Consider the following 17911-nt stretch of genomic DNA (forward strand, 5'->3'; position numbering starts at 1 on the left):
AATGCAATAATTCCCTTAGTTAAAACCACTATAGATGCACATGTAATTTAAAGCTATTTTTATGATGCTTACACTATAAAGTGAGACTATAAATTAATGAACAAATTCCTCAATATTCCAGAACCTATGTAGCTAAAGGAGCAATGCCTGTTGTAAAGTAACTAGCCACAGCTGGGCATTCTTTGCCATTTCTCCAGACTCAGGGCATGGACCTTCCTCACTGGGGGATAAATGTAGAATTGAACAGACTGCTATCACCTAAGACCACTTTTCTGGAATCGATTTCAAAGGATACACTCTACTTTTTTTTTTTAAGACGGAGTCTCACTCTGTCGCCCAGGCTGGAGTGCAGTGGCATGATCTTGGCTCACTGCAACCTCTGCCTCCTGGGTTCCAGCGATTCTCCTGTCTCAGCCTTCCGAGTAGCTGGGATTACAGGGGTGTGCCACCACGTCTGGCTAAATGGCTAATTTTTGTATTTTTAGTAGAGACGGAGTATTGCCATGATGGCCAGGCTGGTCTCAAACTCCTGACCTCAGGTGATCTGCCCACCTCGGCCTCCCAAAGTGCTGGGAACACAGGCCTGAGCCATTGTGCCCAGCCCACTTTATTCTTATAAATAAATATTCTCATGAGGTAGATACTTGTCCTCTGAAAACACTCATGTTTTGTTTTCATTAGTTCCAGAAGGTGACAACAGCCAGTGTTGGCAAGGATGTGGTGAAAGGGGCAGAGTCCATGCTCCAGGTGGAGACGTGTATTTATACAACCTTCCTGGTGAATAGTTTGCTAACTAACATGCATCAGAAACCTTTAAAATGTGCAAACTCTTTGAAGATCTGTTAATTCCATTTCTAGGTTTTTATCTTAGGGAAACAACTGTGTGCAAGAATTTCCCTACAAGGATGTTATTCTTAGTGTTATTTTAAGAAGTAAAAATTATCAATGTGCTTTCAACCACGGGGGATAAGTTAAATGAACCACAGCACCAGACATTCAATAAAATAATGGACACTACAAATAATATGGAAAAACAAAGCATTTTCAGTATCAACTTTGAAACGCAGGTTGTATGAGGATATAATAACCTACTTTTGTTTACACACACTAAAGATCCTGGAGACACAAAACTGTTCATAGTGATTACTTCCCAATTATGGGATGAAAGTTGATTCCTGTCTTTTTTTTGGTCACTGTTTCCATATTTTCCAAAACATAAAAATGAAACAAAGTTAATCTGGCAAAAACGAGGGGGAATTAAACTACACAGTATGATTTAAGCTCAAAAGAATCCTTTTTTGTGATGCAAATTGGCTCAAAAAGAAATTCTCATGATGTGAAAAGCTTTAAAAGCATGTGCGGCACGAATGTTCATTGCAGCACCATTTACAATAGCAAAGACCTGGAACCAACCCAAATGCCCATTGATGATAGACTGGACAGGGAAAATGTGGCACATATACACCATGGAATATTATGCAGCCATCAAAAACGAGTTCGTGTCCTTTGCAGGGACACGGATGAACCTGGAAACCATCATTCTCAGCAAACTGACACAAGAACAGAAAATCAAACACTGCATGTTCTCACTCATAGGCGGGTGTCGAACAATGAGAATACATGGACACAGGGAGGGGAGCACTACACAGGGGGGTTGGGGGGGGGAAAAGGGGGGAGGGACGGGGGGTGGGGAGGAGGGGAGAGAGAGCATGGGGAGAAATGCCAGATACAGGTGAAGGGGAGGAAGGCAGCAAATCATACTGCCATGTGTGTACCTATGCAACAATCTTGCATGTTCTTCACATGTACCCCGAAACCTAAAATGCAATTAAAAAAAAAAAGCATGTGCAGAACCGTGATCAGACAATGCTACCATTGGGGTAAAAGGTGGGGAAACATCAATGCAGGAACAACAAATATAGGCCAATTTACTGGAACACGTTGTAAACACCCCTCAAAGATGCGAAAACCCTGGAAGATATGAAAACATTCCTGGAAAACAGCAGGTGCCTGTGGGAAGGGAAATGAGGGTCCAGGAGACTGGCGTGACTTGTCACTGCATACTCCCCCATTCTTCTGGAAACTTGAGCCACGTGAACTTATCATTGTTCCAAAAAATTAAAACTTGAAATAAAGAAGTTCTGAGCAGCAGTAGCATCAATTAAACTAATGTGTGGCCTCTCAAGGAACAATCTTGAATAAAATCTAACTGATTTGGGGTAATATTCACTTTTAAATTATGCATTTCAGTAATAATTAACTTTTTAATTTTTCTTTTCTGCCCCCCAGTTCTTTATTTAAATTGACAAATAAAAACGGTCTATACATATCATGTACAACATGAGGTACACACTGTGGAATGGCTGAATTGAGCTAATTACCATATGTATTACCTCACATATCATTTTTGGTGGTGACAGTTAACTTTTATATAAACATATGAACAATACATTATTTCTTTAATCAGCAAAATGAAAGCTAAAGAATACAGAGTAATTCTACAAATCTTCATTGTATCCTTTAATTTTTAATCAGAAAAAGGTGTAATTTATTAGGTTCACAATTTCAGCTACATTCTTACGTTTTATGCTCAGTTGTTGTTGTTGTTTTGAATCTTTTTTTTTTTTTTTTTTTTTTTTTTAAGAAAGAGTCTCACTCTGTCGCCCAAGCTGGAGTGCAGTGGTGCGGCCTCTGCCTCCTGGGTTCAAGTGATTCTCCCACCTCAGCCTCCTGAGCAGCTGGGATTACAGGCACCTGCCACCATACCTGGCTAATTTTTGTATTTTTAGTAGAGACAGGGCTTTGCCATGTTGGCCAGGCTGGTCTAGAACTCCTGGCCTCAACTGACCCGCCTGTGTTGGCCTCCCAAAGTGCTGGGATTACAGGCGTGAGCCACTGCGCCCAGCCACGTTCTTACGCTTTAAAAACAAAAATTTATATTCAGGTTGTAGTAAAATTTGTCAACAACAAATTTTCACATAATTCCTCCTGATTTGTCATGTGTACACATCTTATTTCTGTTTACTTAACAGCATTCTCAGTGTTAAGTGCACATTTTCACACAATAGTCTCTTATTTCCGAACACAAAGCAGATGACATTGACACAGCATTGTCTTTAAAGATGTGAAGGCTCAGAATCCACACGAAGACTTAACAGCTACTCTCTCTATCTATTAACAGGTCCCTGGAGCACAGACCATCCCACTGCCCGTGTTAGGTCCTAATAGGCCTTCCTCTCAGAAGGGACACAACACAGATCTCCCAGGCCCGGTGATGGGGCACCCAGGGAAACAGGGTGCATGAAGAGAAAGGAGCAGACGGGGCTCCCTCTTGCATCGAGGCGGCCTGGCACCACTCACCACTGCACAGGCTGCCAGTTGGGGAGGAAGGGCCGGAAGCCTGTGATGCACTCGAAAGCCAGGGTGCCAAAGCTCCAGTAGTCGACGGTCACCGTGTACTTCAGCTGCTCCAGCAGCTCCGGGGCCTGCAGCAACACAAGGGGGCACACCTGAGCTGCTCCTCTCTGGGGGGCCACGACTCCTCTCTGGGCAGCCAGCCCATCTGCTTTCACCCCAGGCTTTCCTGGCTCCATCCAAGGGGGCACTGGCGCATGCACTCAGGGTAAGGAGGGGACCCCAGGTGTGTTTAGCATGTATATCATGCTACCATTTCTAAGACCTCTCTATGCCCCACTCAAGTAAGTACTGATGGAGGGGCTAAAGATTCAGGGCCAGAGTACATCACACACCCATTGCTAGGTTTTAACTTCTCCCCTTTAAAAATGAGGGTTGCAGGCTGGGCACGGTGGCTCACACCTGTAATCCCAGTACTTTGGGAGACCGAGGCAGGCAGATCACTTGAGGTCAGGAGTTCGAGACCAGCCTGGCCAACATAATCAAACTGTCTCTACTAAAAATACAAAAATTAGCCGGGCATGATGGTGTGCACCTGTAGTCCCAGCTACTCAGGAGGCTGAGGCACAAGAATTGCTTGAACCTGGGAAGTGGAGGTTGCAGTGAGCCGAGATCGAGCCACTGCGCTCCAGCCTAGGTAACAGAGTGAGACTCTGTCTCAAAAAAAAAAAAAAAAAAAAAAAAAAGAGGGTTGCAGCATTTCAGGTGCTTATGGAAGACTAGTTTAAGGCAGGACGCAGTTGTGGGTGCTGTGTAGAAATCGGAAGAGAGACTACAAATGGTAAAGGAAAATGATGCCAGGCTGTCTACACCAAGTGCATGCATTAAGTGCTGGCTGAACCCCTGAACCGGCTACCATGTGGTTGCAGAAAGGGCCAGGATATAATGAGGCAGGGAAAGTGTGACGCACGGCTGCTGCTGAGGCAGACAGAGCTGGAGGGACCAAGGAAGGGGACACAGGCCAGCGGTCCTGGGGGTGCAGACTGGGCTCAGCAGGTGGGTGGAGACAGAAAGGACCAGGGCAAGCAAAGGCATGGAGACAGGGTTGTGCACGGTCTGGTTGGAAATGTGAAACTTAAGGAAGGGCCTGGGAGCCCAAACCAAGAGAAGACATGCTGGGATGGGCAGATCAACCTCTGTGTCTGGTTATGGGCAGATGTTATAGCTCACGCGAGTACATGACTTAACTCAGCTCTCAGTTAGACCATGGGGTCCCCCTTGCTAGACTGCTGCTGAGCTTTGGAGGACTCCAAAAGGACCTACTGAATCTCACACCAAATGGACACAGGTGCCTGAATCACAGTCCCTGCAAGTCTCCACTCTGAAAGCCTCAGATTCCTTGAGTCAATCCCAATTGTGGTGGCTACTGCCATCAGCAAGCAACCTGTGACAGGTCTCACTGGGCAACTGTGCTAAGCCCTCCTGCAATCTAATTGCCCTCCACATCGTCACTGTCACCACCTTGCCCATGATTCACTCCTCTTCAGTTTGATTCCTTCTCTACACAGTATCAAGAGTGGGCTTTCCAAAGAGTTGTTCCTCCCACTTAAAACCCATTGATCTCTGCCGAGGTTTTAAGATAAGGTCTAGAACTTTAGCCCAACCCTGAAGGCCCTTCATAATCTGTGCCCTACCTGGCTCTCAGCTTCAACTCTAGACTCTCTTTTCCTTTTGTGCTTGGTTCCAGCCACACCCGCAGCTCTTCCTGTGTGTGACCCCTTTGCACGGAATTCCCCTCCTGTCCCCTACTTCCAGTCCCTTTCACCTCCTCAGCCTTCAAGTCCCAGACCAGGCTGAGGCCTCCCAATATACACTCTCACAACACCCTGCACTCTTGCTTTGTAACACTCACCGCAACTGTAATTTCTTAGTTATCTGTACAAGCATCACAGTAATGCCTGCTTTCCTGCTAAACTCTAAGCTCTGAAGGCAGAAAAGGGCTTGTTTTTTTCCATTGCATCGCCAGCTCTGAGCATAGCACCTGGCACAGACTACGCTCCATCAAAATTCTTGAATGAATGAGTGACTCAAACAGAAACCCAATATTCAGACCAAATAACGTAAACAAAGAGTGGTAAGCTCAGAGCTCTGGCCCCTCCTCAGTGGCCCCTGAGATACCTCATAGAAACTGTGGCTCAGCCGGGCTCAGTGGCTCCTGCCTGTAGTCCCAGCTACTCATGAGGCTGAGGTGGGAGGACCGCTTGAGACTGGCATGTATCTGTTTAAAACCCTTTCCTTTCGGAGAAGACACTGAGGCACAGAGAGGCTAGGGGTTGGTGCAAGGCGCATGATCAGAGCCCTCCGGACACCAGCAAAGATGACCACATCCCTCCACAGGGCATCTGGTGGCAAAAAATGCTGACTCGACCGGGTTATAGGTGTGACCTCATGCATCCCCGAAACATTCAGAGAGCAGGTGGGACTTAGGTGCTGAGAGCAGGGTGGGAGAGGAGCCCTGCAAATGCAGCAGCAGGGAGGAGCTGACAGGCAAACAGGTAAGGCCCACTTTTTACCAGGTACTGCAGGGTCCCCACAAACGATGTGCAGAGACTGCTCTGATCCAGCTCCTTGGCATATCCTAGGTCAATAATTTTGTGTATTAACTGAAACAAAAGGGAGGAGGAGAAATCTGAGCATTATAAGAACACACTGTCCTTCTACAAGGATTCTGATTGCCTGCTGTTAGAGCAGAGGTATTTCTGAATTCCCAAGTACTATTAGATCCCATACTCCTAAGAGCTGCCAGATACAAAGGAGAATGCTGGCAACACGGTAGATTCAGGGCAAAAGAAAAGGCATATTGTAAAAAAGCTAGGCACGTGTCCTCCCACACTCAGCCACCCATCGTCAGAGCGAGGCTGAATGAACAGAACAGGCACCAGCCCTCAAGACAGCTAAAGCCGGACTTGAAACGGGAAGGACCGTGCCAGCCTCTTCTCAATAAAGACCCTCAGTGCTCAAATCTGAGCACCACTGAGTGTGAACTGGAAGAACGGCGAGCCCTATGGTAGTCACACCAGGCCTAGGTGCTGAGGGCAGCTGTATGGGAAGGGAGTGGGTGATCTAAGAGCTCAGTCACAGCATTCCACTCAGCTGAGCCTCTGCTCACCACCCCAGCTGAACACACAGAGTGGGGAAAGACCACAGTGTCAAGCCCATGGGGCAGTCACCACCTCTTCTGAACCAGGTGGCCACTGAGGAGGCCACAAAGAGCTCTGGTGAAACCACAGGCTGGACCAGGCTTGGCAGCAGATGCCAGCTCCCAGTGCCTCTTCCCAGCCACATCCACAACCAACTGATTGCTGGTTTCCATTTAGCATCAAGAGGTGAGGCCCTTAAAGCAAACAAAAAAACAAAAAGTCGATTTCCAAGAAGTGCTAGTCCCAAAGGCTAGGGGTGGAGGTGGGAAGGCAAACATTATTTTCCTTATCAGATTCCTGCAACTTGAGCAACTAACAATGTGATCCATTCAAATTTGCCTCACTCTGCAAGAAAACTGTTTTGCTGAATTTTGTTTCAAATCAAAAAGCATTCCCAGAGAATCAAAGTGCAGGCAAGGAAATGCAAATACACACAGACAGGCAGAGTGCGCTCCTTTCCTCCCGGGGCACTTCCCGGCACACCCACCCGAGGCTAAGTCCCAGGGCGCCACTCACCCTCTGTTCTCCTTGCTGCAGGACGATGTTTTCTGGCTTTAGATCCCGATGGATGATTCTGTTTTCATGAAGGTACCTAAGTGCAGAGGCTGAGGGGGTGAGAAGGGGGGGATGGGTGTTTATTAAGCCAAAAAAATGCTTTCATGACAGAATCTCCTAACCTGCAAAAGATAAATGCTATGATTGCGCCACTGAACTCCAGCCTGGGCGACAGAGTGAGACTCCATCTCAAAAAAAATAAAAAAAAAAAAAAAAAGATAAATGCTGCGTGTCCCTGAAATATACTCCGACTTCTCGAGCAAAACCTCAGGGTGGAGGGCAGGGGCCGTACTACGTAAGGCTTAGACTTTCATAAAAATCTGGCTTATTTACGCAAGGCATTCTCTTCCTTGGATTCATGAGGTCACCAACTGCAGCGTAGAGCAGTGCTTCTCAAACTACCTGGACCAGCAGCAAACAAGCTTGTTCAAAATGTGAAATTCTCAGGCCCCACCTGAGACCTCTGGATTCAAGTCTCTGGGGATGACCCCATGATCTGTGTTAACAAACTTTCCAGGTGATGCTGACGCCAATAAAGTTCGAGAAGGGAAACTTCTCTGGTCTAGAGGCTCGAAAATCTAAATTCTATAGCATGGGCAAGGGAGAAGGGCCCCTGAGGACAGAGTCATATAGTCACATGATAGACGGTCCCAGGAAGTCAGAGCCAGCTTCCAGGAAGCAGGGAGGCAGAGGAAGAGAACAGGGACACCTCCCACATATACGGACAGCTCAGCATGGACTTACTACGTGCCCAGTTTTCTGGGAGGTTCTGTGAGGGATATAAAATAAGGGGTGTGATCCCCAACTTTAAAGAGCTCAGAATCTAGTTAGAAGGAAGCAGACTGCACAACCCTGGCTGTGGAGGCATCTGATACCAAGAGCTGCTGCTGTGAAGAGGCAACATGACACCGTCACACGAGGAGGGACCCGCCTGCAGCTCAGACGGCAAGAAGGACGTGATTTTATCCCTGAGAGAGGCTGAATAACTTTAACAGACATCCTGGTTCACTGCACTACAAAAGAAAGAAATCAAGCAAGTAGTATTGAAAGGAGATAAAATTATTTTTATTTGGAGATGCTATGGCTGCAGCCTAGAGAGCCCAATAGACTAAAAATTGGAAAAAATATAGCAAGTTGTCTGGAAACAAACAAGAATATACAAGTCAATAGCTTTTCTCTATGTTGGCTATATCCAGTTGCAGTGGAAAAGAAAAAAAAACCATTCACATTAGCAACAAAAACTCTAAAACACCATGGGATACATGTAGCAAAAACAGCGGTGTATGTAGGACAGCCATATGGCATAAATAGAACAGTGCAAAAAACTGAAAAGGTTCTAAAAGTTTATGGAAAAAGATACTATAAACAAAGCCAAAAGTCAAGAGAGCTGGGAAAACAGCCTAACACATACACCAAGGAGTAAAGGTAACTAACAGATAAACAGCCCTTACAAATCAGTAAGAAAGGAACTCAGAAGGAAAATGGGGCTGGGCACAGTGGCTCACACCTGTAATCCCAACACTCTGGGAGGCCAAGGCAGGCAGATTACCTGAGGTCAGGAGTTCAAGATCAGCCTGGCCAACATGGTGAGACCCTGTCTCTACTAAAAATACAAAAAAATTAGCCGGATGTGGTGGCGTGCCCCTGTAATCCCAGCTACTTGGGAGGCTGAGGCAGGAGAACTGCTTGAACCCAGGAGCTGGAGGTTGCCGTGAGCTGACATCACAGCCACCGCACTCTAGCTTGAGAGACAAAGCGAGACTCTATCTCAAGAAAAAAAAAAAAAAAGAAAAAGAAAAATGGGCAAAGAACATCAAGTGGTGACAATGCACAGAAGAAGAGACACAAATGATGATAATTATATGAAAAGTTGCTTCACCTCACTGGCAGCCCAAGGATACTTACTGTATATCTTGGAATGAATAATTAGAAACAAATAGAAAGTCATTGGGAAATGGTAGAACAAATCACGGTAGTGCCACATTAGAACAGCAACTCTTGGGTTGATAGTTTCTGACTCAGAGGGACAGTTAATGGTATGACCTGCTTTTCGTTTAAAATTTCAAAAGTCAAAAGCAGTAACACTGAGAGGCTTAACAATGAGCCCTCTCTGTGCCACTGCCACCGCCACCACCAACATACACTCTCTCTGTCCCTGTCTCTGTCTCTCTCACACACATCAAGCCACACCAAGAGGGCAGCAGCCAGGGCAAACCAAGGAGGGGAAGACCCCTGAGGCCCGGGCAGCGATCCTGTCTGCTGTCATGGGCAGGGGACTCTGTGCAAGGCAGTGGAAAAGCCTTCCACAGAAACTGAGTAAGCAAACATGCTCTGCAAAGACTCTAAGCTGAACATTTCCTGAAAACATATTTAAGAGTCAAACTGAGAGCGGAACAACTGACTTCCACCTTATTAGGGGAGCTCTAGCTCAGAACATTAGGCTATACAAGGCGAGTATGTCTTATCCAAAATACTTGGGATCAGAAGTTTTTCAGAATTTTTTTTTTTTAGATTTTAGAATACTGGCATATTCCTAATGAGCCCAAGCTTAAACACAAAATGCATTTGTTTCATATATACCTTATATGAAACAACGGAATTTATCAAAATGATTTTATAGCCTGATGGTAATTTTATACAGTATTTTTAATAATTTTGTGCACGAAACAAAGTTTGTGTTAAGTACTTATGTGTGGAATTTTCCACTTTTGGCATCATGTCAGTGCTGAAAAACCTTCAGATTTTACAGCCCTTTGGATTTTGGACTTTTGGATTAGGGATACTCAATCTGTGGTGCCAGACCTCTCCTTACATCAGCTCTTTTAAGCCCAGCCTTCGATCGTGTGGTTCCAACATTTCATACTGTTCCTCACTTTTCATTTCCTTCCTACGTGACAGAGTACATTAATTTAGGTCCAATTAATGCCTGGATGAAGTGAAAGACTCACTGCTTTCCACATGCCTAAAACATTGTTTCATCTTGTTCTAAATTGTGTTAATGTTTACAGAGCAATGCTTCTCATCAGTACTTCTATTTTTGTTTTACTAGTTTTTATTAAAAATCAAAGCAAAGCATAATAAAGTAAATGAAGTACAATAAATAGCTGTACTAACACAGCCTTGCAGACGGGGATGGCACTGCTGTTGGGTCTGAACTACTGGCTGGCACAGAGTTCATGTGATAACTCAAAGTGTCTGTTAATTGATAGGTTCATGAAAGGCCATGTGATAACTCAAAGTGTCTGTTAATCGATAGGTTCATGTGTGGATATATGACAGGCTGCTGAAGAGTATCAGGACGTAAAACATAAAAGTATAGGTTAGTTTTTTCCAAAGCAGAATGTATGGAAGTTAAGATGCTGTAATTTGCCTGAGTACACATGCCCAGACTGAGACAAAGCCCCAGAGCTGGAGGCATAGCACCTCAGGGCAAAACCCAAGGTCCAAGCAGGTGTCCCCAGAGCCACCCCAGTGAAGAGGTAGAGGAGCATTCGGATCAGACCGAAGGCACCCCTCTCTACGCCACACAGATTACAGTTGTCACTAGATCTTCAGTGAAGAGAGACAGCAATTTGGTAACTCAATACTCTACTATTAATAGCTGTCTTTTTTTATGCTTAAACAACTGTACAGAACAAACTTTATTCCTCATTCGGGGGTAGTCATCTATTCTCAAATACCTCTGTCAACTTAATAAAGTCCAGGTTTAAAGAATCCAACAGGGGATGGGCGCAGTGGCTCATACCTGTAATCCCAACACTTTGGGAGGCCGAGGCAGGTGGATCACCTGAGGTCAGGAGTTGGAAACCAGCCTGGCCAACATGGTAAAACCCTGTCTGTACTAAAAATGCAAAAAATTAGCTGGGGTCGTAGTGCATGCCTATTTAATTCCAGCTACTTGGGAGGCTGAGGCAGGAGAATCACTTGAACCTGGGAGGCAGAGGTTGCAGTGAGCTGAGATCACGCCATTGCATTCCAGGCTGGGCAACAAGAGTAAAACTCCGTCATCTAAAAAAAAAAAAAAAAGAATCTAACAGGCATTGTTATACAGAATTTCTTGGACTGAAATGTAAAAATTCTGATAGGCAAGATCTCTTAAATGTGCCCTGTAGAGAATAAGCTTTCAAAAAGCTTGGTTCAGTATCACTGTGCTACATTTTACAAAACAGGACTTCAGAGCTGAAGTGAAATGAATCAAAATTGTCTTAAGCCTAGAGAATCTAACTTTGCTTAGATTCAATGGAAAATGAGATACTGAGACTAAGGAAAATACTGTTGTATCTGGAAGTTTATTAAAAATCTAAATCCCTGGCAATAGCAATAAGACATGTTTGTAAAAATTGAAAGCTACACCACAAAGCATAAAAGCCTACCAGGTAATTTCTCACGTTCCCATTACAGAGAAGAGCTGTGAGAAGCACCACACTGCAAACTGTTAAGCTATTTACAACTACACGGTGAGGCTGGGCACAGTGGCTCACGCCTGTAATCCTAGCACTTTTGGAGGCCGAGGAAGGAGGATCCCTTGAGGCCAAGAGTTTGAGACCAGCCTAGGCAATATAGCAAGACCCTGTTTCTAAAAAAAAATTTTTTTTAATTAGCCAGGTGTGGTGGTGCATGCCTTCATCCCAGCTATGTGGGAGACTGAAGTGAGAGGATCACTTGAGCCCAGAAGTTCAAGACTGGAGCCTGGGAGTTCAAGGCTGCAGCGACCATGATTGTGCCACTGCACTCCAGCCTGAGTAACAGAGCAAGACCCTCCCTCCAGAAAAAACACAAAAACTAAAATAAACGACACAAAGCATTTCCACAGAGTGGGTCCACATGGTGGACTTGCCACAGGAAGATAACAGCCTCCTTCTCTCACCCTCCTCCGGAGCTGTGCCCTGGTGGTCACCCCAGCCTTTCCCCAGCTCATGAGGAAGGCATAAACACATGACTGAAGAATGTGACAATCCCATGGGTCTTACTGATGAGCCACAGCTCCAAATCACAGCCCTATGTGTTTTTTTTCAGATGACAAACCACAAACTGGGGAACAGATAAGAGCAGCTAGACTTCCAATGAAAAAGCATTTTTATGAGGGTGGGCTCACAAATCCCTATTACAAGTTTAGAAGGATGACTAAGTTCCCTTCGGAACATTGTTGTTTGAGCTACATTCCACAGAGAACAAGTGGAAAGATAAATGGTCCAAAAGGGTGAGGGAGAGATTAGATGGGTACAAAGACGCCCGTCGCCAGCTGGTAATCCAAGTCACCAGTGAGTGGGAAGGGCAATGGATGTCCGTTCCCTCTGTAAAACCCGCTGCCTAGGTCCTACTGTGCCAGCCACTTCAGCGTCACTGGGCTTCCCAAACGAAACAGACTGGAAGGCCAGCTATGGACATGGGAGAGAGATTTAGTCTGGCTAAAGGTTACTTGGCTAAAATAGCCTTCGATCAATCAGTGGGGCACCAAGGCAGTAATGCTGGGTGCTGAGGGGAAGGTGTGACATCTTCATAATTCATGCCATGAGGCTCTATCAAGTGTCCGCTAACTGCACATGGTGGGAAATCTGCCACTGAATCAAAGCCTTTTCCTAACTTCCTGCACAGACAGTCTGGTCAACTGTCCTCAAACTCAGAAGTCAGCCCTCACTGCCAAAGCACAGGCAGAAATCACAGAGCAGTAATGGCAATGCCAAGCATCAAAGGAGCAGAGGAGGTGACACCAGCAGAAGGACCCACAGGAGAATCCCTGTAGCCCAGGCCAGGCTGTAGTCCCCACGGAAGGGCGGGTCTGCAGCTGTGCTCGAAGGATGGGCAGGCTCGGGGTCTCTGGGAGGTGTGGGAACAGCTTCCATAAGAGGCAGCGCATGCGAGGCCAGCAGGGGACTGACAGGTGGGTTTGGAGTCCTGGATGGAGGCTGGCGTGTGGGTTCCGAGGGTCACGCCTGGAAGCTGGTGGGTGGGTTCCGTGGGTCATGCACAGAGGCTGGCAGGTGGGTTCCAAGAGTCACACACAGAGGTTGGTGGGTGGGTCCCATGGGTCATGCCCAGGCTGGCTGCCATGGGTGAGAGAAAGGCGTGGTGAAGGGGGTGGGCCTTTATCTAAGAGCAGAGTATGGATGGAAGTGCCCTTCCAAAACAGAAGGGTGGATTAGCACACACGGATAAGGAGGCCAGGGAGGAGGTCGCTGCGGGGATTTGCTGTGACACTGAGTCCGTGGAAGCAGCGGTCTGCAGCCTCTGCAATGGGAGGCTATGAGTAGCAGCAGGGGCCGACTCTGAGAGACCAGGTTGGACACAGACACTTGGTCCAGGACAGCGGGCAGAAAGTGGCACCATGACACAAAAGAGAGGATGGCAGGAGGGACCCCTGGCTGAGGAAAATGACCAGGGTTTCTATTGGAAGTGACTGGAAGACAGACCTGGTGGACATGGATATGGACTTTAGGATGAGTTCAAGGTTGACTTCCAGATTCTGAGAATGATATGGTGACAAAGAGGGCACAGGAACGGCTGGGCAAACAACGCTGAGGGGCAGCGGGCGGCCGGCACAGGGGCAGGGAGGGAAGGATGGACAGGCCAGCGCACGGGCAGGTGGCAGAGATGAGGCACAGAGCCCGTGGGAGGCAGTTAGGCCGCCAGCTGGGGGATGTCACCGTTCCGAAAGCCAGAGGTCTGGACAATGACATGGAGTTGTTAGAGGGAGACGGGGCCATAGAGAGCACCTGGAAGCCCAAACCCCTCATCCTAAAGTAGGGGAGGCTACAGCCAGGACATGCTGAGCCTCGCCTAAGGCTCTAGAGCTGTAAAGTGGAGCCAGGACTGAGGGCCAGCTGTCTTCTCTCTCATCGTTACTGTGTTTATTAACCTGATTCCCTATGCTTTCCAACAAGCTTTATGTGCAAACGATCTGGGGTCAGGTCGTCATCTTTTGTTATAATCAACACTTCGGTCAGACGGATGTGTCTGACAGAACCAGTCCGAAGATCCACAACACTAGGCAGAGCGACCGATGTGTGATTCCTGGAATGGAGCTCTCTTCCCCAAAGCCAAGTGCTTTCTCTGAAACCCTCTGCTCTTTAATGGTGATGTCCTGGACGCCTGCTAGGAGCAGGTCCAGTAGGAACAGAGGTGGGGCTCATAGAAGGAAGCACGGACAGCAACAGAGGGTGGGTTCCTGAAGGCTTGGAGCATGGGATGGTCTCACCACAGCCGACTGAGCAGCCACCTGCAGAATCCAGGAGGGCTGATTCCAATCTAAGATCTGATAAGGCCCATGCCTACCCAACAGGGCCACAGCCCACGGCAGCAGACAGCGCAGCAGCCTGCCCCACAATCTTGAGAGCTCAGAATTTTGCACCTCCGTTGACAAAAGAAAACGCACGCCAATGTTTTCCAAAGGATAATGAGCAAGACTATTTAAATAGAGTCCACTCACATATAACTTCCTTGAGCTATTTTAGGGACACATTATGTGGCAGTCCACATCATTTTCAGCTGCTCCACACCTGTCTCTAGTCACCTATCAGCATGGAGCAACGGTCTGGCGGGCGACTCCTGGCCAGGATGCAGGGGGCTCACCTCTGTGCTTGACAGATATCTGCTCATTTCTTTCTTTTTTTTTTTTTTTTGAGATGGGAGTCTTGCTCTGTTGCCCAGGCTGGAGTGCAATGGCACGATCTCAGCTAACTGCAACCTCTGCCTCCAGGGTTCAAGTGATTCTCATGCCTCAGCCTCCTGAGTAGCTGGACTATAGGTGCATGCCCCCATGCCCGGCTAATTTTTGTATTTTTAGTAGAGACGGGGTTTTATCATGTTGGCCAGGCTGGTCTCAAACTCTTGGCCTCAGGTGATTCACCCGCCTCGGCCTCTCACAGTGCTGGGATTCCAGGCGTGAGTCGTCACACCTGGTCATCTTCTCATTTCTCTCTGGCACTCTGCAGCATCTTCTTGGGCAACGTAAAGTTCAGTGGAAAAATCCTATCCATGTCTGTTATCTTGACACTGTTCTGAATGGGTGTCTCTGGGAGGTTAGTGGCACAGAAGAGAGTTATAAGCCAACAGGTTTAACCCAGAAGACCAGGCAATTAACCCGGACCCAGTGGTCAAGGGTGTGGCTCTGCCACTTATCTGAAGTCAACCTGGCAGAGAACAGCAGTGGCAACTCCAACAAAGGAAATGTGGGGCCAGCGCTTGGAACAAACTGGAACAAAATATGCTCAGGAAATGTTCCAAAATACAAAAGAGTTATGTTAGATGAACTCTGGCTCAGCTACCAGATCCTTGCAAAAATAAATTTAATGGATTTAGTACACAAATCAAAAACAGGGATGAATGTAAAACATGAGCTCATCAGCAGCCTCAACCACAAAACCAGGAGTGCACTGTACCCAAAAGGTGGTGGAGATGGAAACAGGCCTGAGGAAGGCCAGCCGCTTCCAGGATGGGACTCTCAGAAGGCACCCACCCGTGTGTTCCCTGGATCCAGCCTCAGGTCATGCCCTAAAGGAGGCACTGAGCGTTTCCAAAAGGGGAGGCCAAAAATCAAAATCCAGAGCGGGAAGGAAATGAGCAAGGAACTAAAGACTTGCTGAGTGCACATTCCGCAGGAACAGAGCATTGTGCTTGGAGCTTTATTTATATCTCCTCATTTGATTCCACAACAATTCTAACAAGGTGAGCAAGGCTCCCATTTTACCGCTAATAAAAGGGTGTTAAGTAATGTGCCCACGGTCACACTGCTAATAAGCAGAGGAGCTAGTATGGGACCTAGAGTTGTTCATGATGTGTGGACATCTGATGTGTTTAAAAAAAAAAAAAAAAAAGGGCTGGGCAAGGTGGCTCATGCCTATAATCCCAGCACTTTGGGAGGCCAAGGTGGGTAGGGTAGATCAAGAGGTCAGGAGTTCAAAACCAGCCTGGTCAAGATGTTGAAACCCTGTCTCTACTAAAAATACAAAAATTAGCTGGGCGAGGTGGCAGGTACCTGTAATCCCAGCTGCTCAGGAGGCTGAGGCAGGAGAATTGCTTGAACCTGGGCCCCGGGTGGATGTTGCAATGAGCTGAAATTGTGCCACTGCACTCCAGCCTGGGCAAGAGAGTGAGACTCCATCTCAAAAAAAAAAAAAAAAAAAAAATTGGTCCTTACTTATTTTAATTTCCTTTAGGATTTATTTTATTCATTTGACAATTTTTTTTTTTCTGAGATGTAATTTCCCTCTTGTTGCCCAGGCTGGAGTGCAATGGCGCAATCTCAGCTCACCGCAACCTCCTCCTCCAAGGTTCAAGTGATTCTCTTGCCTCAGCCTCCTGAGTAGCTGGGATTACAGGCATGTGGCCCTACGCCAGGCTAATTCTGTATTTTTAGTAGACACAGGGGTTTCACCATGTTGGCCAGGCTGGTTTTGAACTCCTGACATCAGGTGATCCACTCACATCGGCCTCCCAAAGTGCTGGGATTACAGGCGTGAGCCACCTTGCCTAGCCCTCATTTGACAAATATTTATAGAGAAGCTGATATACACTAGGTACTGCTGTTCTAGATGCTGGAGATACAGCAGGGACTGAAGTTTATGCCCTTAAGAAGTTTACCTGGGCACGGAGTAGGCTGGGCGTGGTGGCTCACGCCTGTTAATCCCAGCATTTTGGGAGGCCGAAGTAGGCGGATCGCATGAGGCCAGGAGTTCGAGACTAGCCTGGCTAACATGGTGAAACCCTGTTTCTACTAAAAATACAAAAAATTAGCCGGGTGTGGTGGCACATGCCTGTAATGCCAGTTTCACAGGAGGCTGAGGTAGGAGAACTGCTTGAACCTGGGAAGTGGAGGTCGCGTGAGCCAAGATCATGCCATTGCACTGCAGCCTGGGTAACAAGAGCAAAACTCCATCTCAAAAAAAAAAAAAAAGTTTACCTGTAGTGTACTAGTTAGTAGCTCAAAGTTGAATTATTTCCAACTCAGGGTCACAGAGAGGAAAAACAGAGAATCAGCAACCTACAGAATTTAATATTCATCTGCCTATGTATAGGAGACCTGCAGCACATAAGCACTTGAGAACCCACCTGTTTTCATTATTCTAATTTACAAGTAATTTAAATATATACACACACGCAATTTAAATAAAATAATATAAAAACTACCACACAAGCTGGGCGCAGTGGCTCATGCCTGTAATCCCAGCACTTTGGGAGGCCGAGATGGTCAGATCATGAGGTCAAGAGATCGAGACCATCCTGACCAACATGGTGAAACCCCATCTCTACTAAAATACAAAAATTAGCTGGCGTGGTGGACTACATGCCTGTAGTCCCAGCTACTCGGGAGGCTGAGGCAGGAGAATTGCTTGAACCTGGGAGGCAGTGGTTGCAGTGGGCCGACATTGCGCCACTGCACTCCAGCCTGGTGCCTGGCGACAGAGCAAGACTCTGTCTCAAAAAAAAAAAAAAAAAAAAAAAAAAAAAAAAAAAAAAACTACCACACAAGTCAATGGTAAGTGAATTCAAAGTGGACCCAGACCAAAAGAATGTGTAACCAGAGTGCTCACTTTGGCAGCACATATGCTAAAATTGGAACGATACAGAGAAGATTAGCACGGCCCCTGCGCAAGGATGACACACAAATTCGCATAGCATTCCATATTTAAAAAAAAACAACAACAAAAAAAAGAATATGTAACCAGAGATGTTCTGTGACTATCAGTAGGGAAGCACCTGCAGAATAAACAACCACATGAGGAAGCCAAGAGTTACGTGCACTTATGCCAATAACTTAAAGACTTTTGGCCAGGTGCTGTGGCTCACGTCTGTAATCCTAACAC

At 46.6% G+C, this 17911-nt stretch overlaps 1 protein-coding gene and 1 non-coding gene across 6 annotated transcripts in view; one reads left to right on the plus strand and one right to left on the minus strand.

The window, feature by feature from the left end:
* The window catches only part of IKBKB (inhibitor of nuclear factor kappa B kinase subunit beta), a 61953-nt gene that overhangs the window by 20953 nt on the left and 23089 nt on the right, over nt 1-17911 (minus strand). For all 5 annotated transcript variants that reach the window (XR_004271925.1, XM_032288080.1, XM_032288077.1 and 2 more), the window contains 3 exons: nt 7071-7159; nt 5928-6017; nt 3361-3485 (listed from right to left, as the gene is read on the minus strand). Coding sequence is in view for 4 of the 5 variants with exons in the window: in XM_032288080.1 (XP_032143971.1) it covers nt 3361-3485; nt 5928-6017; nt 7071-7159 (304 nt within the window). In the remaining variant the exon portion in view is untranslated. The remainder of the gene's footprint in view (nt 1-3360; nt 3486-5927; nt 6018-7070; nt 7160-17911) is intronic.
* LOC116558545 lies at nt 17631-17737 on the plus strand. Its single transcript, XR_004272052.1, has one exon. It is a non-coding gene; the product is annotated as a U6 spliceosomal RNA (small nuclear RNA).

This window comes from Sapajus apella, unplaced genomic scaffold, assembly GCF_009761245.1.
Source record: "Sapajus apella isolate SASKATOON/1434 unplaced genomic scaffold, GSC_monkey_1.0 scaffold21, whole genome shotgun sequence".
Lineage (NCBI taxonomy): Eukaryota > Metazoa > Chordata > Mammalia > Primates > Cebidae > Sapajus > Sapajus apella.